The 20,390-nt window shown below is 36.6% G+C and overlaps 1 protein-coding gene across 2 annotated transcripts in view; it reads right to left on the bottom strand.

The window, feature by feature from the left end:
- Positions 1–11,246: 11,246 nt before the first annotated feature.
- Positions 11,247–20,390, bottom strand: part of LOC137956360 (copper-transporting ATPase PAA2, chloroplastic) — a 77,826-nt gene continuing 68,682 nt past the window's right edge. The window contains exon 17 of one of the 2 annotated variants that reach the window (XM_068803827.1): positions 11,247–11,707. In XM_068803827.1, coding sequence (XP_068659928.1) covers positions 11,601–11,707 — 107 coding nt within the window. In that variant the 3' untranslated portion in view covers positions 11,247–11,600. Of the gene's footprint in view, positions 11,708–19,714; positions 19,925–20,390 lie in introns of those variants that run through there. The other variant, XM_068803830.1, reaches the window with a different exon arrangement.

The raw sequence follows: 20,390 nt of genomic DNA on the forward strand, positions 1-20,390 counted from the left end.
CTTTTCCATAAATTCAACAGGTATGATCGATCAATATCTTCTCATTGCGTCTAACATTTTAAATAGATCAATCAATGTCAATGGTATAATCGATCAATCAAAATTCCTAGAAAATATTGATCGATCAGTCCAAATGGGTTGATCGATCATGCTTTATAGCATAGTTTGGCCATATTATGGATGATCGATCAATCAACCTTGGTTGATTGATAATGTTTTATATTTTTGGCTTGTGCACTTCTAGTTGATTGATCATTGGCTGATGGTAATCGATCATTCTAGTGCGAATTTACTTTGTAGACTTTTAAAGCATGGGAATTAATGATCCGATGTAGGGGTGGCATCAAGCCGAGCCGAGCCTGAACCTGCCTATGTTCGAGTTGAGCCTGATTTAAATATTTTGAACTCGAGCTCGAGCTGAGCCTAGCCTCGAGCCTAAAATTTTTATCTAGCTCGAGCCGAATAATTTTAACCGAGTTTGAGCCGAGCTCGAGCTTCAACATTCATTTAAAACTTTTAAAAAATTACATGTCTTGAGTTTGAGCTCCAACATACATTTAAAACTTTTCAAAAAATATACGTCAAATAAATAGTATATAAAATTGGGCATACATTTTACATAAAATTGGGCATGACCTCTACTTAAAATTGAGCATAAGGGTGGCATCGAATCCAGTTGAGTCTGAACCTTCCTATATTCGAGCCGAACTTGATTTAAAGATTTCGAACTCGAGCTCGAGCCGACCTAGCCTCGAGCCTAAAATTGTAATCGAGCTCGAGCCTAATAATTTAAACCAAGTTCGAGCTCGAGCTCTAGCCGAGTTCGAGGTTAACCTACATTTAATACTCTACATAAAATATATGTCAAATAAATTATCTATAAAATTATGTATACATTTTTAAAAAAAGAATGATAGGGGATGTTTGAGATTGAATCTCGATAATGGATTAGAACCCACCAAAATTAATCTTTTTTACCCCAAATGTCGTATTCCTTATTTTTTAATTATTGAATCTGACCATAAATTTACCATGGCCTCATTAGTGCCCCTGATTAAAATTTTATATTCTAGGAAAAACATTAGGATACACATTTCCAAAAAAACCTTTAAATAAAATCCTATTACTATTAGAGACTTACAAGAAAATTACAAGAAATATTTTAAATTTTTATTAGGAAAGTTAAATGGACTGGTTTTTCGCCGAGACGATGCGGAGCGAAGGCACGATGCCGGGGAGGACCTATCGTTGGCGACTGAGGCGGCGGTGACGGAAACAGAGGAGACGAAGAAATCAGAGGGAAGGGGATGTAGCGGACGAGGAGGAGTTGTCGACGGCGACAGAGGTGGCCAGAGCGGTGGACGGGAGGGGCTTGGCGTACTCCTCCACTCCCGATCCCGTGACTCATCCGTTAACGAGCCGGCTGCGAGCTTTTAAGCCGAACCTTGATTCGGTCGAGCTCGGCTCATTACCTCAAACGAGCCGTATCTGGATCTCGAACTCGGTTCAAGATCTAGGAATACCAAATCGAACCGAGCCGAGCTCGAGCCGGCTCAGTTCGAAGCCACCCCTGATCCAAAGTGGTTCAGACATATGTAAAATATATGTATGCTTTTTTAAAGCTCCAAATTTGCATTGTACCTCACGTTTTGGAGAACTGGACTACTCTCTTACATAGACTAAGTTTTTTTATATTTCTCAGCAATTCCTAAAATTCTAGTCTTCAATTTTCTTCTTCTTATAGGGGGGTTTCTTCAAGAGTTCTTGACATTTCATGAGGCTGAGGTATTTGAGAAACCTTTAATGATTCAATGTTTTAGACCTTGAAATTGATGTCTCTTGAAGGAAAAGTATCTGAAATACTAGATTAGAAATTGTCAACTCAATTAAGTTTTGTTATCATCAAAATCAAGAAGGGAGCCAACACTCGGTCAACAATCTCCCCCTTTTTTATGATGACAAAACCTAATGTTGAAAAAATAAAAATGACTACATCCCCAAGGTTGAAGCTAAGTAAAATGCCCACGTTTGAGAAATGGCTCCACCTTAATCTATGCATATCTGATTTCACACTTTAAACTTCAGTTTGTGATTTTTAGTGTGTTGAATGGGTCTTTATTTTTCCCCCCCTTTTTGGTCATACTCAAATATATACATAAATGTAAATAGGAGTAACAAAATTTGGCTCAAAGGCCATTTCTTATATGATTTATTTTTAAAAAAATTTTAGTAAATACATATGCTGAAATGTAAATACACATATAACATGCAAATTAAGAACAAAAGGGAGTCAAAAAGTAAGGTTGGAGGGCAACTAGGAAACTAGGATGGCGGAACTGATCAACTAAGTATGGTTTCGAGCATGCTCTCGATCCTCTGCTGACTTGCTCTAATCTTGATTTGGCCGGTCTTCAGAGGCTCTTGCGTGGCAAAAATGGCTGCTTGGATGGCTCGAGCATTGTCCACTGCGTCCTCTAATGCTCTCAGTCAGTCCATAGAGGAGGTAGCTTCTTTAGTGGTCCTTCTCCTCTTGGTGAACTCGAACTAGTTGGCTTGTGTTTCGAGCTCATCTCATCCTCAGAGTTGACGGTTTGAGGTCCCTGTCTTGGGGTCTGTTTGGAACCCCTAGAAACGAAAGGAAAAGAAAAGAAAATGAGAATTTGACCATTATTATTCTTAAAAATAGTTAGTGAAAATGAGATAATGATAAAATTATCCTATTTACTAACTATTTTTGGAATAATAATTTCTTTTATTTTCCTTTCCATGGGGTTCCAAACAGACCCTTAAGCAATCCTTTAACAATCTCTTAAGATTTTCATGGGTGTGTATTTGGACTGATTTATGAATGTTCCATTTTCTGTTTGATCATGGTTCTTAGTAAACGGAGTCTTATCTATGCTACCTCTCTAATAGTCGTTTTTGTTTAAAAATTCACTTAATATTTTATACCACACTCTAGGACCTTGCTTTGACCCATATAATGCTTTTATACATGGTCAAACTTGCTCATTTTTTCAAACCCTTCGTGTTGTTTAACATAAACTTCCTCTTGAATTTACCCATTTAGCAATGAACTTTTTACATCCATTTAGTACAATTTGAATTTCATGTGACAAACATAGGCTAATAGGATTCTAATAGCCTCTAGTCTTGACATGGGTGTGTATGTTTCTTTGAAATCAATTCCATATTCTTGGTTATAATATCCTTTGGCAACTAACCTAGCTTTCTTTTTCATTACTTGGTTTTTCGCATTGGCTTTGTTCCTAATAACTCGTTTAGTTCCAATGATTTGTTGATTTAGGGGTCTAGATACTAGAGTCCAAACTATGTTTCTTTCAAATTGATTTAATTCCTATTGCATTGTCATAATCCAAAAATCATCTTTTTTAGCTTCGACAAAGCTTTTGGGCTCTATTTGAGAAACAAAGGCATTATTTATCATAGTTTCATCAAGTTCTCTTCTAGATGCAAATTTGCTTTGAAGGTCACCAATGATTTGTTCTAGGGGTGATCAGCCATGAACCTATAGTTCATTGGCTCCATAGGTGGCTCTTCTTGGTTATTTCTGTCATTTGGACTCTCTTCAAGATTTTGGTCTTGAGGTTGAGATCCCGGAATGAATCGAAGGGGTTTCCCTTTTCGTCATAAAAAAATGGAGTTGGAGTTGGAATTGGTGAATCATAGTCATCAAACTCAACATCTACCGACTCATTGACTCTCATAAATATCTTTTTATAAACTCTATATGACTTGCTATGAGATGAATAACCCAAGAAAATTCCTATATCCACCATAGAGTCAAACTTCCCTAGTTTTTCCTTTAAGTTTTTCAACATGAACACTTTGCTTCCAAAGGTTATGTTGGAAGATGGGCCCAAACCCACACGATCAAGGAAGGCCCACATATCCAAGTGTGTTGGAATATGGGCCTAAACCCATAAGATATGGATCCACCATGCTCACACGAGTTGGTAGGACCCACCATGATCACATGAGGTGGCATTATGAGTCTTACACAAGAAGAAGCCTTACAAACCCACAATTATTATGGAAGGAGGTGTCATAGAAGAGTTTTAGTTTAAAGGTATTTTAGTTATGTTAGTCTTCTATTTATATTGGGTTATTTAATTATACTAGGACTTATCTTTAATTGTTAGAGTTTGGGTGTAATTGGGACAAAGGTAGTTTAATTGTAATCGGACTCTACTACCTTCCTCTATTATAAATAGAGATTCATATACTCCGATTACATGAAGTCAATGAAATATTTTTCTTTTCCATAAATTCAACATAAAATAAGCAATGTTGAAAAGGGTACCTGTATAAAACATAAATAGTTTTGTTGAGAATGGGCCTTATGATTACTCGATTTTATGATATAGCAAGCAGTATTTATGGCTTCAGCCCAAAATTTATGTGGCATGTGTTATGCATGTAGCATAACTCTTGCCATCTCAATTAAAGTTCTATTGCTTCTCTCCATAACACCGTTTTGTTGAGGAGTTCGAGGAGCTAAGAATGTATGGGCTATACCATGTTTTGTGCAATATACCTTGAAATGTGAATTTTTAAATTCTCATTCAAGGTCACTCCTAACTTTGACAATGCTATAGTGTTTCTCCTTCTGAACTTTTTCACATAGTTAGCTCTTGGGAGAGAGGAGAGAGGAGAGAGGAGAGAAGAAACCAGGGGACAGAATGAAGAGGAAAAGAGAGAGGTGTATGAACTTGAATACTCTACCCCATGACTTGAGGCTATATTTATAGTAGTGTGAAGCTATTTACAATGACTACAATGCCTTTAGGGCTTCATGCTTCAAAAGAAAAAGGACATAAGAGGACATAAACCACCTTGCATAATTACAATTTTATGCTATATCGATGAAATTTTTCCTTATTTACTAACAATGCCACCCCTACACACGTAAGTAGGGGTGGCATTGAACTGAGCCGGTTCACGAGTAATTCGAGGTCGGCTCGGTTCTAGATCGGTTTGATCCAAATAAACCCGATCTTGAATTGATTCAAGATCGGGTTTCTGACTCGTTTAAGTACATGAGAGTAGGGGTGGCATTGAACTGAGCCGATTCGTGCGTAGCTCAAGGTCAGCTCATTTCCATCTTAGTTTGACACAAATCAACCCGATCTTTAATTGAATTCAAGATCGGGTTTCCGACCCGTTTAAGTAAATGAGGCGAACATGAATGAGGCTCGATTCGATTCGCGAGCTCGCGAAGCAGCTCGTTTATTTAAACCTAGGGTAAGGATTCGGGAGTCGGGACGAGTCGTAGATGAGGAGAAGGAGAGCGAAAATTGAAAAACCTTCATGCCAGGATAGTGCGAAAGTCTGGAGCCAACAACTGGCGCCAGAGGTGGAAGGGGGAAACCTCTCTTCTTTCTCCATGACTTAGTAGCAAAGTATAATACTATCTTGAGTTCTTGATTTTGGTTGTCATGATTCGACTGCCATGAGAGGTTTATATTTTGTGGAGAAACAAGGTTTTGATTCTTTTCTAAAAAGTGAGAGCAATGGAGAATAAGAAATTGCTTATTCGACTCTGCCTCCAGATCATGGTTCGTAAGCGCTCCCAAACGCTCAAGCTATGCGATTCCATCAAGAAGCTACGAGAGAGATACTCATGTAATTAAGTGAAAAAACAACAACAACAAGAGATTGATGCTTTAAGGAAGATGGGCCGAGGGGCGGCATCGAATGATTAGGATAAATTCAAGAATTTTTAGCTACAAGTTGTTTCTAATGTTTCCGCGCTATATTTGAGTACTCATGTTGGTGCCAATTTTTATTTTCTCTTTTGTTTTGATGGGATGGGGAGTTATTGACTTTGAAGTTCAGTGGAATTGGTAGATGCAAGTTATGTTGTTTAATTTTTGTTCGGGAGGTTTTCTGACGAACACATGTTTCATTTTCCGAAAGCATCATGTTTGACTGGAGATTTTGCGATTCCTCCTCTTGTCCCATTTATGGGATTTGGGCTTTCGTGAAACTTATTTTTGATGCTCGCCCTTGGTTTTATGCTAGAGATTGCTTTTGATGTTTTAGACTTTTTGGATTCTTAGACATGCATAGGTTCCGATATTTTTTTTTATACTATTAGGTTGTGCATATAATTGGTGGTCGTTTAATCAACTTCCCTTTAGCATATCTATAATTGGCTTGTTCACTTGATACTGATTGAATTTTAGTTCATATCAATTGTTTCTCATATGATCACATGATTCATTCATACTAGAAGTGTAGCTATTATATGATGGCTATTCTGAGTTACAGTTGGTTATCTATTGTGGTATCAGAAGTTTATATTGTTCTTCTTTTATGTGTATTTTGTACCATTGTCATAATTAGTTCAGTGTAGTCATCATTGTTCTTTTCAGATTGAGTAATAATATGTGCTTTGTTATCACTGAATGCTGGCACTTTGGGCACTTTTGCCACAACCACAAAAGCTACGCTTGCATATGATGAAGCTAGAAGGGCTATGTATTACTAGGCAGGTCTGGTGTGTGTGTGTGTGTGTGTGTGTGTGTGTGTGGGGGGGGGGGGGGGGGGGGGGGGGGGGGTTGTGGTGTGGATACTAAAACACTAAAGATATGTTTCTCTTTTATGTAGAGGTCATGCCCAATTTTAAGTAAAATTTTAAATGTAGGTTGGAGCTCGATCTTGGTTCGACCTTAAGCTTGAACTCAGTTAAAATTATTCGGCTCGAGGTTGGGCTTGGCTCGAGCTTGAAATATTTAAATCAAACCCAACTCAAACATAGGCAGGTTCGAGCTCGGCTCGACTCGATTAATAATTGTTGATCTGTGAGACTTCTTCTTGTGTAAGACTTCTTATTGTGTAAGACTCATAATGTCACCTCACGTGATCATGGTGGCTCCCACCAGCTTGTGTGATCATGGTGGATCCATATCTTATGGGTTTGGGCCCATCTTCCAACACACTTGGATATGTGGGCCTTTCTTGGTCGTGTGGGCTTGAGCCCATCTTCCAACATCATCAAATCAAGAAGGTAGTCAACATACGGTCAATAGAAACACCTACAAGTGAAGAAATGAAGATTTTAAGATTAGAATCTAAGGAGTATTAAAAAGTCTCAAGAACTCTAATCATGTAAGAAGACAATACAGAAACTACGATTTTGAGGTTCACAAGAGTATTTGGAGCTTTAGGAACATATTTCTTTCAAATCATGTTTTTTCGATGCATATCAATGTTTTTAAACTTGCTAACATCCTTGAGGATCATTTTTATCATGTTTCATAGCCTAATTCAGAAAACTAGATATTGGCATGATTGATCATTATTTAGTAACGATCAATCATCTAGAGTGCAAACTGGCAAGCAATATAAAGCATGATCAATCAACCAAGTGGATTTAATTGATCAGAAAAAACCATGCTTATAAGGGACATAAAGTGTGATCAATCGTACCCATTGTATTGATCGATCATACTTAGTTTTGCATAGCCAGATCCTCACTGCATGATCAATCAATCAAGTTGGACGGATTGATCAACTTAATTTTTCTAAAGGCTTAAAATTGTATTGATCAATCATGTGATCGATCAACAAGCCTATGGACTCATAAAAATATAATCGTTACACACGATTGATCGATCATACATTTTCATTGATCAATCAATGGGTCTGTCAGTTTTTTGAAAATGGCTACATAACGACTAGTTTGGTTTGGAAAATTATAAATACTCCACCAGACGCGCCTTAAAGCAATTATAGAGCATTTATTTTTAAACTAAGTGCATTCAGTGCCATTTTCACTTAAAATTCTTTACAAATCCACTTTTGTGAGAAATAAAGTTAAAATCTTGCAAAATTTCCATCTCTCAAATTTATCCTATCCTTGCATCACATTAGTTCAAGCTCCAGAAATGGTCTCTCTTGAGCATCAAAGGTTGGAGGATTGGGTATCTCAAGGAGAAGGTTGTTTCTCCAATATATCAAGGGTGTAAAATTTTCTTTCTTATTTTCGTTTTTTATTCCATATGTTGATCTACAACCTAGAATCTAGATAGGAGAGGTTGCTAGAGTTAAAATCTAGTCATTCCATCTCTAAGGATATTTGCAAATTCGTGTATTTGAGCATATACATGTGGCTTAGAAGAGAGCTGAATCACTTTTATGTAATTTCCATCTATTAGAGCTTATTAGTAGAATTTCCAAAGCAAGAGTTTTTGGGTAGTGAATACCAAGAGGGCAACATCGATAACAAAACAGCTTTGTGTTCAAATCTTGTAGTGTGTGCATGTTTAACTAATTCTTGCTTTAATTTTTCTTTTGAGCACTACATTTTGAATTTGTAGTATCTCAATTCACTCCCCTCTTGAGACGCCACCCGGGCCAACAATTGGTATCAGAGCAAACCCATAAACTTTTGAAATCAAAATCCTATTTGATTTCATTATTTAGATTTCATGACATTTGAAGAAAAATTGCTCCTTCTCAAAGGATAATCACCCAACACACCCCCCCCCCCCCCCCCCCCCCACCCCATTATTTAATGGACTAAAATATGGTTATTGGACGGTAAGAATGGAGTTCTTCGTCCAATCCATGGATTGGGATATGTAGTACGTGCCCAAGAATGGGCCATATGAGCCACTAAAAAATTAGAGAATGGTGACTTAATTTGAAAAGAATATAATGAGCTCACTAGGGAAGATGGAGAGAAACTCAAAACAAACTATAAGGCAATTAATATCCTATTATGTGCCTTAGATCCAAATGAATCCAATTGAGTCTCTATATGTAAAATTACAAAAAGAATTTTGTGATAAATTAGGAGCCATGAAGGAACTACACGGGTTGAGGACTCTAGGACCAGCGTCCCAATAGCCCAACATGATAAATTCAAAATGAAAATTGATGAATCAATTTCTGAAAATAAACTCTTGGTTCAGTTATATCATATATGAGTTAAATATACTTGGAATGGAGATTTCTCCATACAGGCAAAATGACAAGCTTCTCAAGGCTCTTCCAAAGTCAAGAGATATGAGAAAGATAATCATTTGTGAGAATGCTAACTTTAAGACTATGACCTTGAAAGAGCTACTTAGAATTTGTTAGATTCTAGGGTTTCATGCTTATAACCATTCCAAGTGAAGAAGGAGAAGAAGAATGAAGTGAAGAGAGTCTAGGAAGAAGCGGTTAGGGTACAAGAGGCAAGAGTGATGGAGAAAAGAGGAATTCACTTACATTTAACAGGGGGTTGGGAGGGCAGAGGGAAGCATGTTCCTCATATTTACTATGTTTTTCTACATGCATTGTTTTCTTGCTTCCTTGGAGATATCCCTTCCCATGAAATTATAAAGTACTAATGCTCCTAAGAAATCCATTTGCTTTTAAAACAAAATTCCAACAATTTTGGAAAAGGCACCGACAAACCCTTAACTTTGTTAATGGACGGTAGCAAGAATTTTGCTTGCCCTTGGGGACATATTTCTACTTTTGATGCGATGGTGTGTCCATTATTTCAATATGGAGTTATTAACAGGGCTTTATTTAGGTCCAAAATCAACATGAATAATGTATAGACTTTCAAAATAAAAGATCATAACATCAGTTTTAGTTAATTTATAATAGTGATCCATAGGTATTTCTGTTATATAAGATGGTCTTGTGGAAGAGGATACCCAAGTAACAAGCTTTCAGAGGCAGCATGCATTAGAATCCACAAGAGCCACACAATTTCGAGATGACATAGCGACTTGCATGTGGAATGATAACTGATGATTGTATCTTTTATTGTATTTGAACATGTGTTGTTCTTATGTACTAAACTTGTAATTTGATGATTTTAATACTAATCACGAACTGGTTATTACAATAAAACTCTATTACATTAGTAATAAAGTTGTATATTTATTTATATATTATATTTATTAAATTTTATTACTATATTAAACTAGATATTTAAGTTTGATACATAAAATATAGTTACAATATGTATTTGATCAATTGATTAATTTTAATTTTTTGGAAATATATTATCAATTAATACTACACATATTACGTTTTTAATAAAATAATTCTTTATTTACTCATTATTTTTATTTTTTATTTATTGTATTATATTAGTGATTTAATAGTGGTAATATTACGTACAAATATATAGTGTATTAAAGTTATGATTAGATCAATTTTGCCTCTTAAAACATTCATTTTAGGCTATAGTATATCATATGTTGTTAATAAATTAATAGCTAAACATATTACTTTCGTTTTTGTTATTTATAACGTTATTTATTTATTACTTGTAATTAATTATGTGCGTATTTCATTGCCTCACGTAATTACCATATTAATGCACAATAACATATCTAATTCAATTAATAAATATATTAATATATTTTAATTATACATTGTTACTCGTATAGTAATAATGATTGTTTTACCTAATTTAGGGTTCGAGGATTATGTTGTAATTATAAGTGTACTGTACAGGTTTAAGGATTTTCTTGTTTTTTATGTTTTTCTAATAAGTGGGCACTATTCACTGAAAACTATTTTCCTGTACATGAAGGCGTCAACAATAACACTAAATACAAAGATGATCTTCATGTACATGACTGACATGATCTTCATATTGAACATAAACTTGATCTTCAAGAATCCATTTAGGGCACTAACCCCCCCTTAATGAGATTCTTAAACATTAACATTAAATGTTATTTCCATAACAAGTCAAGCAAATTTACCATTTAATACCACTTAGATTTAAGCAGTTTCATCTGATGTGAAGACCTATATTAACATCGAACTTTAATCTTGCTTAGAATCTTCCTCTCACGTGAATGTCTTATTTATAAAGACTAAATAGCTGAACAAGTAATCTGAAATCGCACTTTTCTCTCTTGGACAGGTTTTTTATTTTTTTGAGTATGAGTCTTCAAAGAAAAGAATTTTGCTTGTAGCAAACAACAAGGTAAAAAATATATGTTCTCTATGTTTAATGTAACTCTTGTGTCACTTGTGCCATTTTATATATATGTAAACCAACCGATGAAGCCCGGTTTCTTTAATATTCTCATGGAAGATATGGTGAGAGTTAACCATATCTAACTTTAAAGTCTTCCTTTATGGAAGGAAACCTTTTAAAAAACTGAAACAAATATTGTCCTAAATTTTATGGAAAACAAACCAACAGCGCTCGTCTCCATTTCCTACATGTCTGGCTCTTCGGTTGTTAACCTTCCACCGAATACAAGAAATGGACGCTGTGTGCCCATTTAATATTCTCAAGAATAGATGAAATAATGTGTAAAACCAGAAAAATGTCCTGGGGACCTGCGAATTCGTTTTATGAGCTGCATATCGTCCGACTGAGGATGCTACATTCACTTGCAGATATTAACATAAAACTGGAATTAGACAACAAGGAGAAGGCTGGGCAAGCCTACTGCGTCCATGCTTAGCAGGTAGATAGCCACAACGACACCCGCAAATTCCCTACGAAATGTCGACTGATGGAAATCGGGCAGATTCATGGAAATCCTTTTACACCTTAGCTCGGCAGCACGGAAAAACAGACGTTAGCAGTTCTCTTCATCTGTCTTTCAAGGATTGGCATTCTGTGACGACTGTTTGCGCTTTTTCCTACCATGGAGCTGTAGAAGCAGCGAGTTGGTCACTACAAATATGGAACTCATAGCCATCAGGCCTCCTGCAAAATAAAACATGGTGTCAACTGTAGTCGGATAATTGCTTTGAGTCAAATCATTGACAAATTCTGAACAACAGAAGTCTTGAAGAAGAAAAGGAGAAGCAATGAAGAAGATATAGAACGAAATGAAGAAGACACACACCATGTTACGAGTCAGAAATTGAGTCCTAACCATATATTGTGCTGCTCAAATGAATATTATATGAAAGGACCAAATTGCCCTTCTATAACTATTTTACCTAGAAAGTTAATCAGCAAATAACTGAAACAAAAGACACCCAAAGAAATTCTATCACTTCACCAAAACTAAATAACCTAAATGGACCACATGTACACATAAAAAGACAATAATACTCCTCAACTCCAACAATCATTAGACCATAAATATCATAAAGGCCAAGTTTGTCACAAATTATTTTTAACTCACGTTTCCTTTGGGGTTTGGTAAAGACATTACCAAGTTGATCAGTTGACTTTACATAATGAGTAACAATTTTGTTGCTCAGCACCACATCCCGAATAAAGTAACAATCCACCTCTATATGTTTTATCCTCTCATGAAATACCAGGTTGTTTGCTACGAAGATAGCAATAGCATGGTTATCACACCCCATCATCATAGGTCCTTGAATGTCATTTCATAAATTCACAAGAACAACTTTAACCCACATAAGCTCAGCATTTCAATGTATATGCTCTATACTCTGCTTTAGCATTTCATCCTGCAACTAATGTTTGTTTTTTGCTTCTCCTACTCACAAAGTTGCCGCCTACAAATGTACAATATCCTGAAGTAGGGTTTTTTGTCAAGATTTGACCCAACATAATCAGCATTTGAGTATCCCTTAATATCAATATGCCCATGAGACTTATAGAAGTCCCAGACCTAGATCTCCTTTCAAATACTTACCACACCAACTGCGAAGGAAATGTAAGGTCTAGTCACTGTGGCAAAGAGAAGCTTACCAACTAATCTCTGATATTCTGTTTTATCTTTCATCACAGGATTTTGATGATCATGAAAATTTGGATTAAGATCTATAGGACTATCAACTGGTTTTGCTCACATATTCCTGCAACAAATCTATGATAAATTTCGTTGGGATAACACCACTTCATCCTTGCCTCGAGCCACTACTATAACCAAATAAGTACCTTAACTATCCAAGATCTATTGTTTGAAAGTTTTGTTTCAGATAGTGCATTACTTCTGAAAAATAGGTGATTTGGGGAGAAAATAGAAGAGAAAATGGATTTCTAGAAGAGAGGCAGCTTTGTTGCCTTGGAATCCGAGCCAGAAAGGCCCTTCCTGCTTCTTTATAATCAGAGTTTAAGTGAAATTTTACAATAGGACAAAAATGCCCTTCAATACTCAAAATTACACATCTCCTAAAATACATGTCTAAATTGAATGAAATTTTAACTAGAGATAAAATAAGACATTCTCTATCTAATAGCCATACCATAAGAGAAAAATGTAATATTGAAAATCTAAGAAATGACCAAAAAACCCCTGAACTTGTATTTTAACACTCCCCCTCAAGCTGGAGAGTAGACATCAAACAATCCCAGCTTGTCACTAAAGGATACATAGGTCAAGTCTCCCCAAAGGCTTGGTAAATATATCTCCCAACTGGTTTGAAGACTTTACATAAGGAGTTGCCACCTTCCCCTGCATAACTGCATCTCTAATGAAGTGGCAATCAACCTCTATATGTTTCGTTCTCTCATGGAATACAGGGTTACTGGCAATAAAAATGGCTGCCTAGTTATCACAATTCATAACCATAGGGTCAGGTAACATAAAACCAAACTCAAGAAGCATAGACTTAATCCACATAAGCTCACTAACTGTATGAGCAATTGCTCGATACTCGGCCTCTGCACTAGACCTAGCCACAACTGTCTGTTTCTTACTTTTCCAACTTATCAGGTTGCCTCCAACAAATCAACAGTAGCCTGATGTAGAACGTTTATCCATCTTACACCCAGCATAATCAGCATAAGAATACCCAAGTACATCAATTTTCCCACTATGAGTATACAGAAAACCTTTTCTAGGTGCACCTTTCAAGTACTTCAAAATCCTTTGAGCAGCTTCTAAATGAACTTTTTGAGGATTTTCCATGAACTGGCTCACAACTCCTACAGCAAATGAAATATCCGGCCTGGTAACTGTAGCATAGATCAGTTTACCTACTAACCGTCGGTATTGAGTTTTATCCTTGAGTGTAGGACCCAGGGTGTCATGTAGATTATGATTAACTTCCATAGGGCTATAGGTTTAACACCTAATAAACCATACTCCTGTAACATATCCAATATATATTTTCTCTGAGAAAGAACAATACCTCACTTGCTACGAGTGACTTCAATGCCAAGAAAGTACTTGAGAGAGCCCAAATCCTTTGTCTGAAAATGTGTGGCCAGATATTGTTTAACTTCTGTAATACCATTAAGAGCATCACCAGATAACACAATGTCATCTACATAGACAACCAAAATCACTATACCAGTCTTCCTTTTAAGTAAGAACATAGAATGATCACAATGATTCCTATAGAACCCAAATTGTAGTACCACATCACTAAACTTTTCAAACCAGGCCCATGGACTATATTTAAGTCCATAAATAACTTTCTGCAGCTTACACACCTTTTTTGTCTCCCCCTGAGCAACATACCCAGGAGGTTACTCCATATACACTTCCTCATGTAGATCACCATATAAAAAGGCATTCTTCACATCGAGTTGAAAGAGAGGCCAACCCTTATTAACAGCCACAAATATTAAGATACGTACCGAAGTAAGTCGGGCCACAGGAGAGAATGTCTCAAAGACATCAACTCCAAAAGTCTGCGTATACCCTTTCGCTACCAACCGAGCTTTGTACTGTTCAATAGAGCCATCGACATTATATTTGATAGTAAAAACCCAACGACACCCCACAATAGCTGCTCCTGTAGGTGGATCACATAGATTCCATGTTCCCAAAAACACCAAAGCACTCATATCCTCATCATCCAATGCTTGTTTTCATTCTGGAGAGCACAAGGCTTCCTACACTAAACGAGGTATATGGGAAGTAGACAATGACATAGCAAAGGACTTGAAGGATGGGGATAAAAAATCAAGTGACACATATTTGGATATCGGATGAGAAGTACAAGACCATTTACCTTTTCGTAGACTAATAGGCAGGTCCAAATCAGAGACAACAGGATCTGCAGGCAATGAGGAAGTTGGTGGATCATGAGAAGAGAGCTCTGTAGAGGTAACTGTTGGAAGCACTGCAGGAGTATGAGAGTGACGGTTGTAAACAAAAAGAGGCAATGAAGAACTCGATGACACTGGTACATCCAAAACTATAATAAGAACAGGACAGTCTGAAGGAGATTCAGGTGATACAGGAAGCTCAATAGATGATGAAAAATATGGAGTATGTTAAAAAAAGGTCACATTGGCTGGCACATATGTTTTCCGTCGAATAGGATCATAACATTTGTACCCTTTTTGTTGACGAGAATATTCAAAAAAAATACATTTGATAGACCGAGGTGACAACTTATCGACCGAAGTTCCAAGCATTTGAACAAAATAGGTACATCCAAAAATACAAGGAACCACACCAAATAATTTACAATTGGGTTTTAAAACCTGAAGTGAAACTTGACCACTCAAAACAGTTGAGGGCATACGATTAACCAAGTAGCACGAAGTTAAAACTGCATCTGCCCAAAAAGATTTAGGAACATTCATATGCAATAATAGTGTCCTTGTCACCTCAAGGAAATGTCTATTTTTACGTTCAGCCACCCCTTTTTGTTGTGGTGTATAAGGGCAAGATGTTTGATGGGTAATACCATGAGAATCACAAAATACTGAAAATTTATAGTTAAGATATTCCAAACCATTGCCAGTACAAAGTACATGAACACATGCACCAAATTGATTTTTTATTTCATTGAATAATTTGAGGAATACATCAAATACTTCAGACTTCTCCCGTAGGAGATACACCCAAGTGACTCTATTGAAATCATCAATGAATGACACAAAATACTTGAAACCAAATGGGCTAAGAACCCGACATGGACCCCATACATCAGAGTGGACTAATTCAAACAACTTGGTGCTTTGACTAGAACTAACTGGGAAACTAGAGCGACGATGCTTTCCCAGCTGACAAGATTCATAATCAAATGAAATATCGGCTGGCAGAGAAGGAAGAAACTGACACAACTTAGCTGGTGAGGGATGTCCCAAGCGCATATGCCATAAGTAAGAAGAATATGTAGTAGTGAGAGCTATAACTCGAGAAACGAATACATCATCCAGCGTGTAGAGCCCTCCCTTCTCATGTCTTGAACCAATCGTCCTCTTCGTCTGCAAGTCCTGGAAAACACAAAACGTAGGATAAAAAGTTACTGAACGGTTTAAGGATTTAGTTATATGACTCACAGACAAGAGATTAACTGGAAACTTCGGTACAAATAAAACCTAAGGATATTTGTGGAGTAGTGCGAACTATACCCTCCCTCTGAATGGGAGAGGTGGATCCATCAGCTCAAGTAACTCGATGATATAAATGAGATGGACTAATGGACTAAAATAGAGAGGGCATACTTGACATGTATGCAAATGCTCTTGAATCAATGATCCAAGAGGGGTAATGAGACACATTTAGTGCATTCATACCTGTACTAGCCATCGTGGCACTCGCTGAGGAAGGAGGAGTCTCGGTAGTCTGAGAAGTAGTAGATGAAGCATTCAATTAACCCAGTCACTGTAATAACTGTTGAATTTCCTCATACGATCCAGTGTGTGAGGAGGTGTCCTTATCTGTGACTATAGAATTGGCCCAGGTAGGTTTACCAAATTTGTCCCAGCATTTCTCAAAAATATGATTAGTCCTACCACAATAAACACATTTTCGATCCTCCCGATCATTTCAGCCACGACCACGGGGTTGTGTAAGAGCGACCTCTACCTCTATTATTAACACCATGAAACTGACCGTCGGGCTTACCAGTAGAAGATTGAAGGTTAAGAGCAAGTGCTTCTGAGAGGGCTCCACTTGACTCATTCTTATTTACAACTACACCTTCAGCTCGAAGAACTCCGTTAAAAGCTTGCTCAAGAGTGGTCACATCCTCATTAACCAACAATTGGGCTCTAATAGCATCATACTCATGCCCCAAACTATCCAAAAACCGGGCTACTTGAATTTGATTTTCTATCTTACGGATGTCTTCAACATTCGTAGTAAAAGGATGAAATGTACTAATCTCCTATAGTACTCCCCTCATCTCAGTGAAATAATTTGTCACTGATCTACCTCCACGCTTCATATTAAAGAACTTCACATATAACTCATAGATCCTTGATAAAATACTTTCTTGAGACAAAATGGAAGCCAATGTAATCCACATTACCTTAGCAGTATTGCCAACTCAAAATTTGATCACTAAATATGGTTTCCATACTATTGACCAACCAGGTCATTACTAAATTATCTTCTGCCACCCAATCTTCAGTAACAAGTACCAGGGGATCATCATTTATATATTTTGCCATTCTTTAGGCCCTCAAATACATCAAAACTGATCTAGACCAGTTTACATAATTCGATCCATTCAACCGGATTGTAGTTATCAAAATAGACTGAGAGAATTTCACATCTAAGCTCTCAGCAGTCCTTTGGACTGCAGCGCGTGTGCTGGAATCAGCCATTAAATATCACCAAACACTACAATTCAGTACACTGGAGCGTCAATTCACCAAAGGGAAGAACTTTCTCCAAATTTCAATATTTGCGTAGTCAAGTGGGCCCCACACCGAATTCAATTAGGGCAATGCAGCACCCAATTCATTCAATTTAGAACCAATAGTGATCAATTCCAGCAATTGAGACCATAAATCAATGAAAGAATGACCTAATCGCAAGAAATCAAGATGGCGTAGGCTATATGGATGATGACACAAGCATTAGGTTGACGACGCAAGCAGATTTGAGAAATTTCCTCAAATTGGGATCATTAAACACTTCTAAATCCCAACATTCAGTCAAATAGAAGCAGTAATCATTAGCCAATAGGCTAAGAGATAGACACCAAAAGGGAAAAAAATGAAAATTTTACCCTACCAGTCCAGAAATGTGGGAAAAATCTTCAAGGAGATTGCTAAAAATGGAGAGAAGATCCACAAAATCCAATGAAAATTGCCCAAGACTTGAGTTACTACTCTGATATCATGAAAAATAGGTGACTTGGGGAGAAAATAGAAGAGAAAATGGATTTCTAGAAGAGAAGCAGCTTTGCTGACTTAGAATCCGAGCCAAAAAGGCCCTTCCTACTTCTTTATAATCAGGGTTTAAGTGAAATTTTACAATAGGACAAAAATGCCCCTCAATACTCAAAATTACATATCTCCTAAAATACATGTCTAAATTGAATGAAAATTTAACTAGAGATAAAATAAGACATTCTCTATCTAATAGCCATACTATAAGAGAAAAAATTAATATTGAAAGTCTAAGAAATGACCAAAATACCCCTGAACTTGTATTTTAACAACTTAAATAGCCACTTTATCACTTCCTTAGAGAAGGATATCTACTCAAAATTATATATCTCCTAAAATACATGTCTAAATTGAATGAAAATTTAACTAGAGATAAAATAAGACATTCTCTATCTAATAGCCATACTATAAGAGAAAAATGTAATATTGAAAGTCTAAGAAATGACCAAAATACCCCTGAACTTGTATTTTAACAACTTCTTAAATAGCCACTTTATCACTTCTTCAGAGAAGGATATCATCACATAAACTATCAAAACCACAACTCTAGTAGAACATTTGAGAACAAATAACAAATGATCATAATGACTTTTAGAGAATCTAAATGCAGTGACTACCTGACTGAAAAATCACGCTCTTGGGCTCTATTTTAATCCATAAATTTCCTGGTATAATTTGCATACCTAACGGGTCTCCCCCTGAGCAACATAGCTAAGGGGTTGCTCCATATACACATCCTCCTAAAGATCTCCATATAAGAAAACAATTTTACTATCTAACTGATGTAACTACCATCCATTATTAACAAGCACAAGAATAAGAATACTAACACAATTGAGTCGTGCTACAAGAGAAAATATATCGCAAAAATCCACACCATAAGTTTGAGTGTACCTTTTTCCACAAGTTGAACCTCTATTTTAATCCATAAATTGCCTGGTATAATTTGCACACCTAACCGGTCTCCCCCTGAGCAACATACCTAAGGGGTTGCTCCATATACACATCCTCCTAAAGATCTCCATATAAGAAAGCAATTTTACTATCTAACTGATGTAACTACCATCCATTATTAACAAGCACAAGAATAAGAATACTAACACAATTGAGTCGTGCTACAAGAGAAAATATATCGAAAAAATCCACACCATAAGTTTGAGTGTACCTTTTTCCACAAGTCGAACCTTATAACACGCAATGGATCCACCACCATTGTATTTCACAGTATACTGTAAAAGGATATTCCCACATACTTGTATTTTAACATATACACCCAGCGACATCCCCAACAATTACAGCATCAGGTGGGTCCAACACACTCTACATACCTTTAGAAAGTAAAGCTTTCATTTTAATATCCATGGCTGCTTTACAATTCAAGCATTTCAATGACTCTTGGACAGTGTGAGAAATAGAAACCATAGATAAAGAAGTAGAATAAGAGCAAAACCTGGTGGATAAATCATTAAAAGAGACATATTTGGAGATGGAATGGTTAGGAATAGGACGGATGACAAAGATCAACTAGATGTGACCTTGACTACACCCTCCCTTTGAACATTAGATTTGGAACCATCGGCCAACACAATCAATTAATAAGGAGGAGATGCAGTTAAGGACAAAAACTAAGATGACATACCTGACATGTGTGCAGAAGTACCTGAATCAATGATCCAACTAGAAGAGGAAGACACGTGTAAGGCAGGCATACGTGAAGTTGATAGAGTGTATTGGAGTGGAAGGAGGTTCAAAAACTAAACTACCACAAGTACACATATAAAGAGACAATAATACTCCTGCTCGAACAATCATGGTTAACTCAAAATTTGCTATCCATCTACAACTGCTTGGCTGGAGAGAAATCAACCTGAGTCAGTCCTCAACCTATGGCAGTCAACAGATCTGGATATTTATCTGCATCCAATTGAAATTCCAATCCCAAATGTCAGATATTATCCAAAAATAAGATCTAGTGGAACTTAAGTGGATAGCAGATAAGATATCCAATTTGATTTTGGATCGGATCCAGATTATCCAGATCAGGAAATTCATATGCTAAGTTGAAAATCTAGATATTTGCCAGTTGTTTCCATCTTTTTGGCAAGTTTAACTTTATGGGCTCAATTTCTACTAAATCTAACTTTAACGAAGCCTTTCCCTCTTTATGGGCCCAAGGCAATCCTCCATGTTCCAACAGCAGCAGCAGGACTTCTTTCGCTTGCTTTCTCTAAAGTCTCAACCGTCCTTGAAGATCTTCTTCATCCCCATCGAATACTTCTCTATAGGTTTTTTATGATTTTTATTTTTTAGACATAAATATTTATTTTGCCTATGGTTTTTTTCTCCATCCCAACGACCTCTTTTTCTTCTATTTGCCTCA

This window comes from Aristolochia californica, unplaced genomic scaffold (assembly GCF_029961685.1).
Source record: "Aristolochia californica isolate CCGP_79_NKW_82.1479 unplaced genomic scaffold, dmAriCali1.0.hap1 SCAF_2, whole genome shotgun sequence".
In the NCBI taxonomy this organism is placed as follows: Eukaryota; Viridiplantae; Streptophyta; class Magnoliopsida; order Piperales; family Aristolochiaceae; genus Aristolochia; species Aristolochia californica.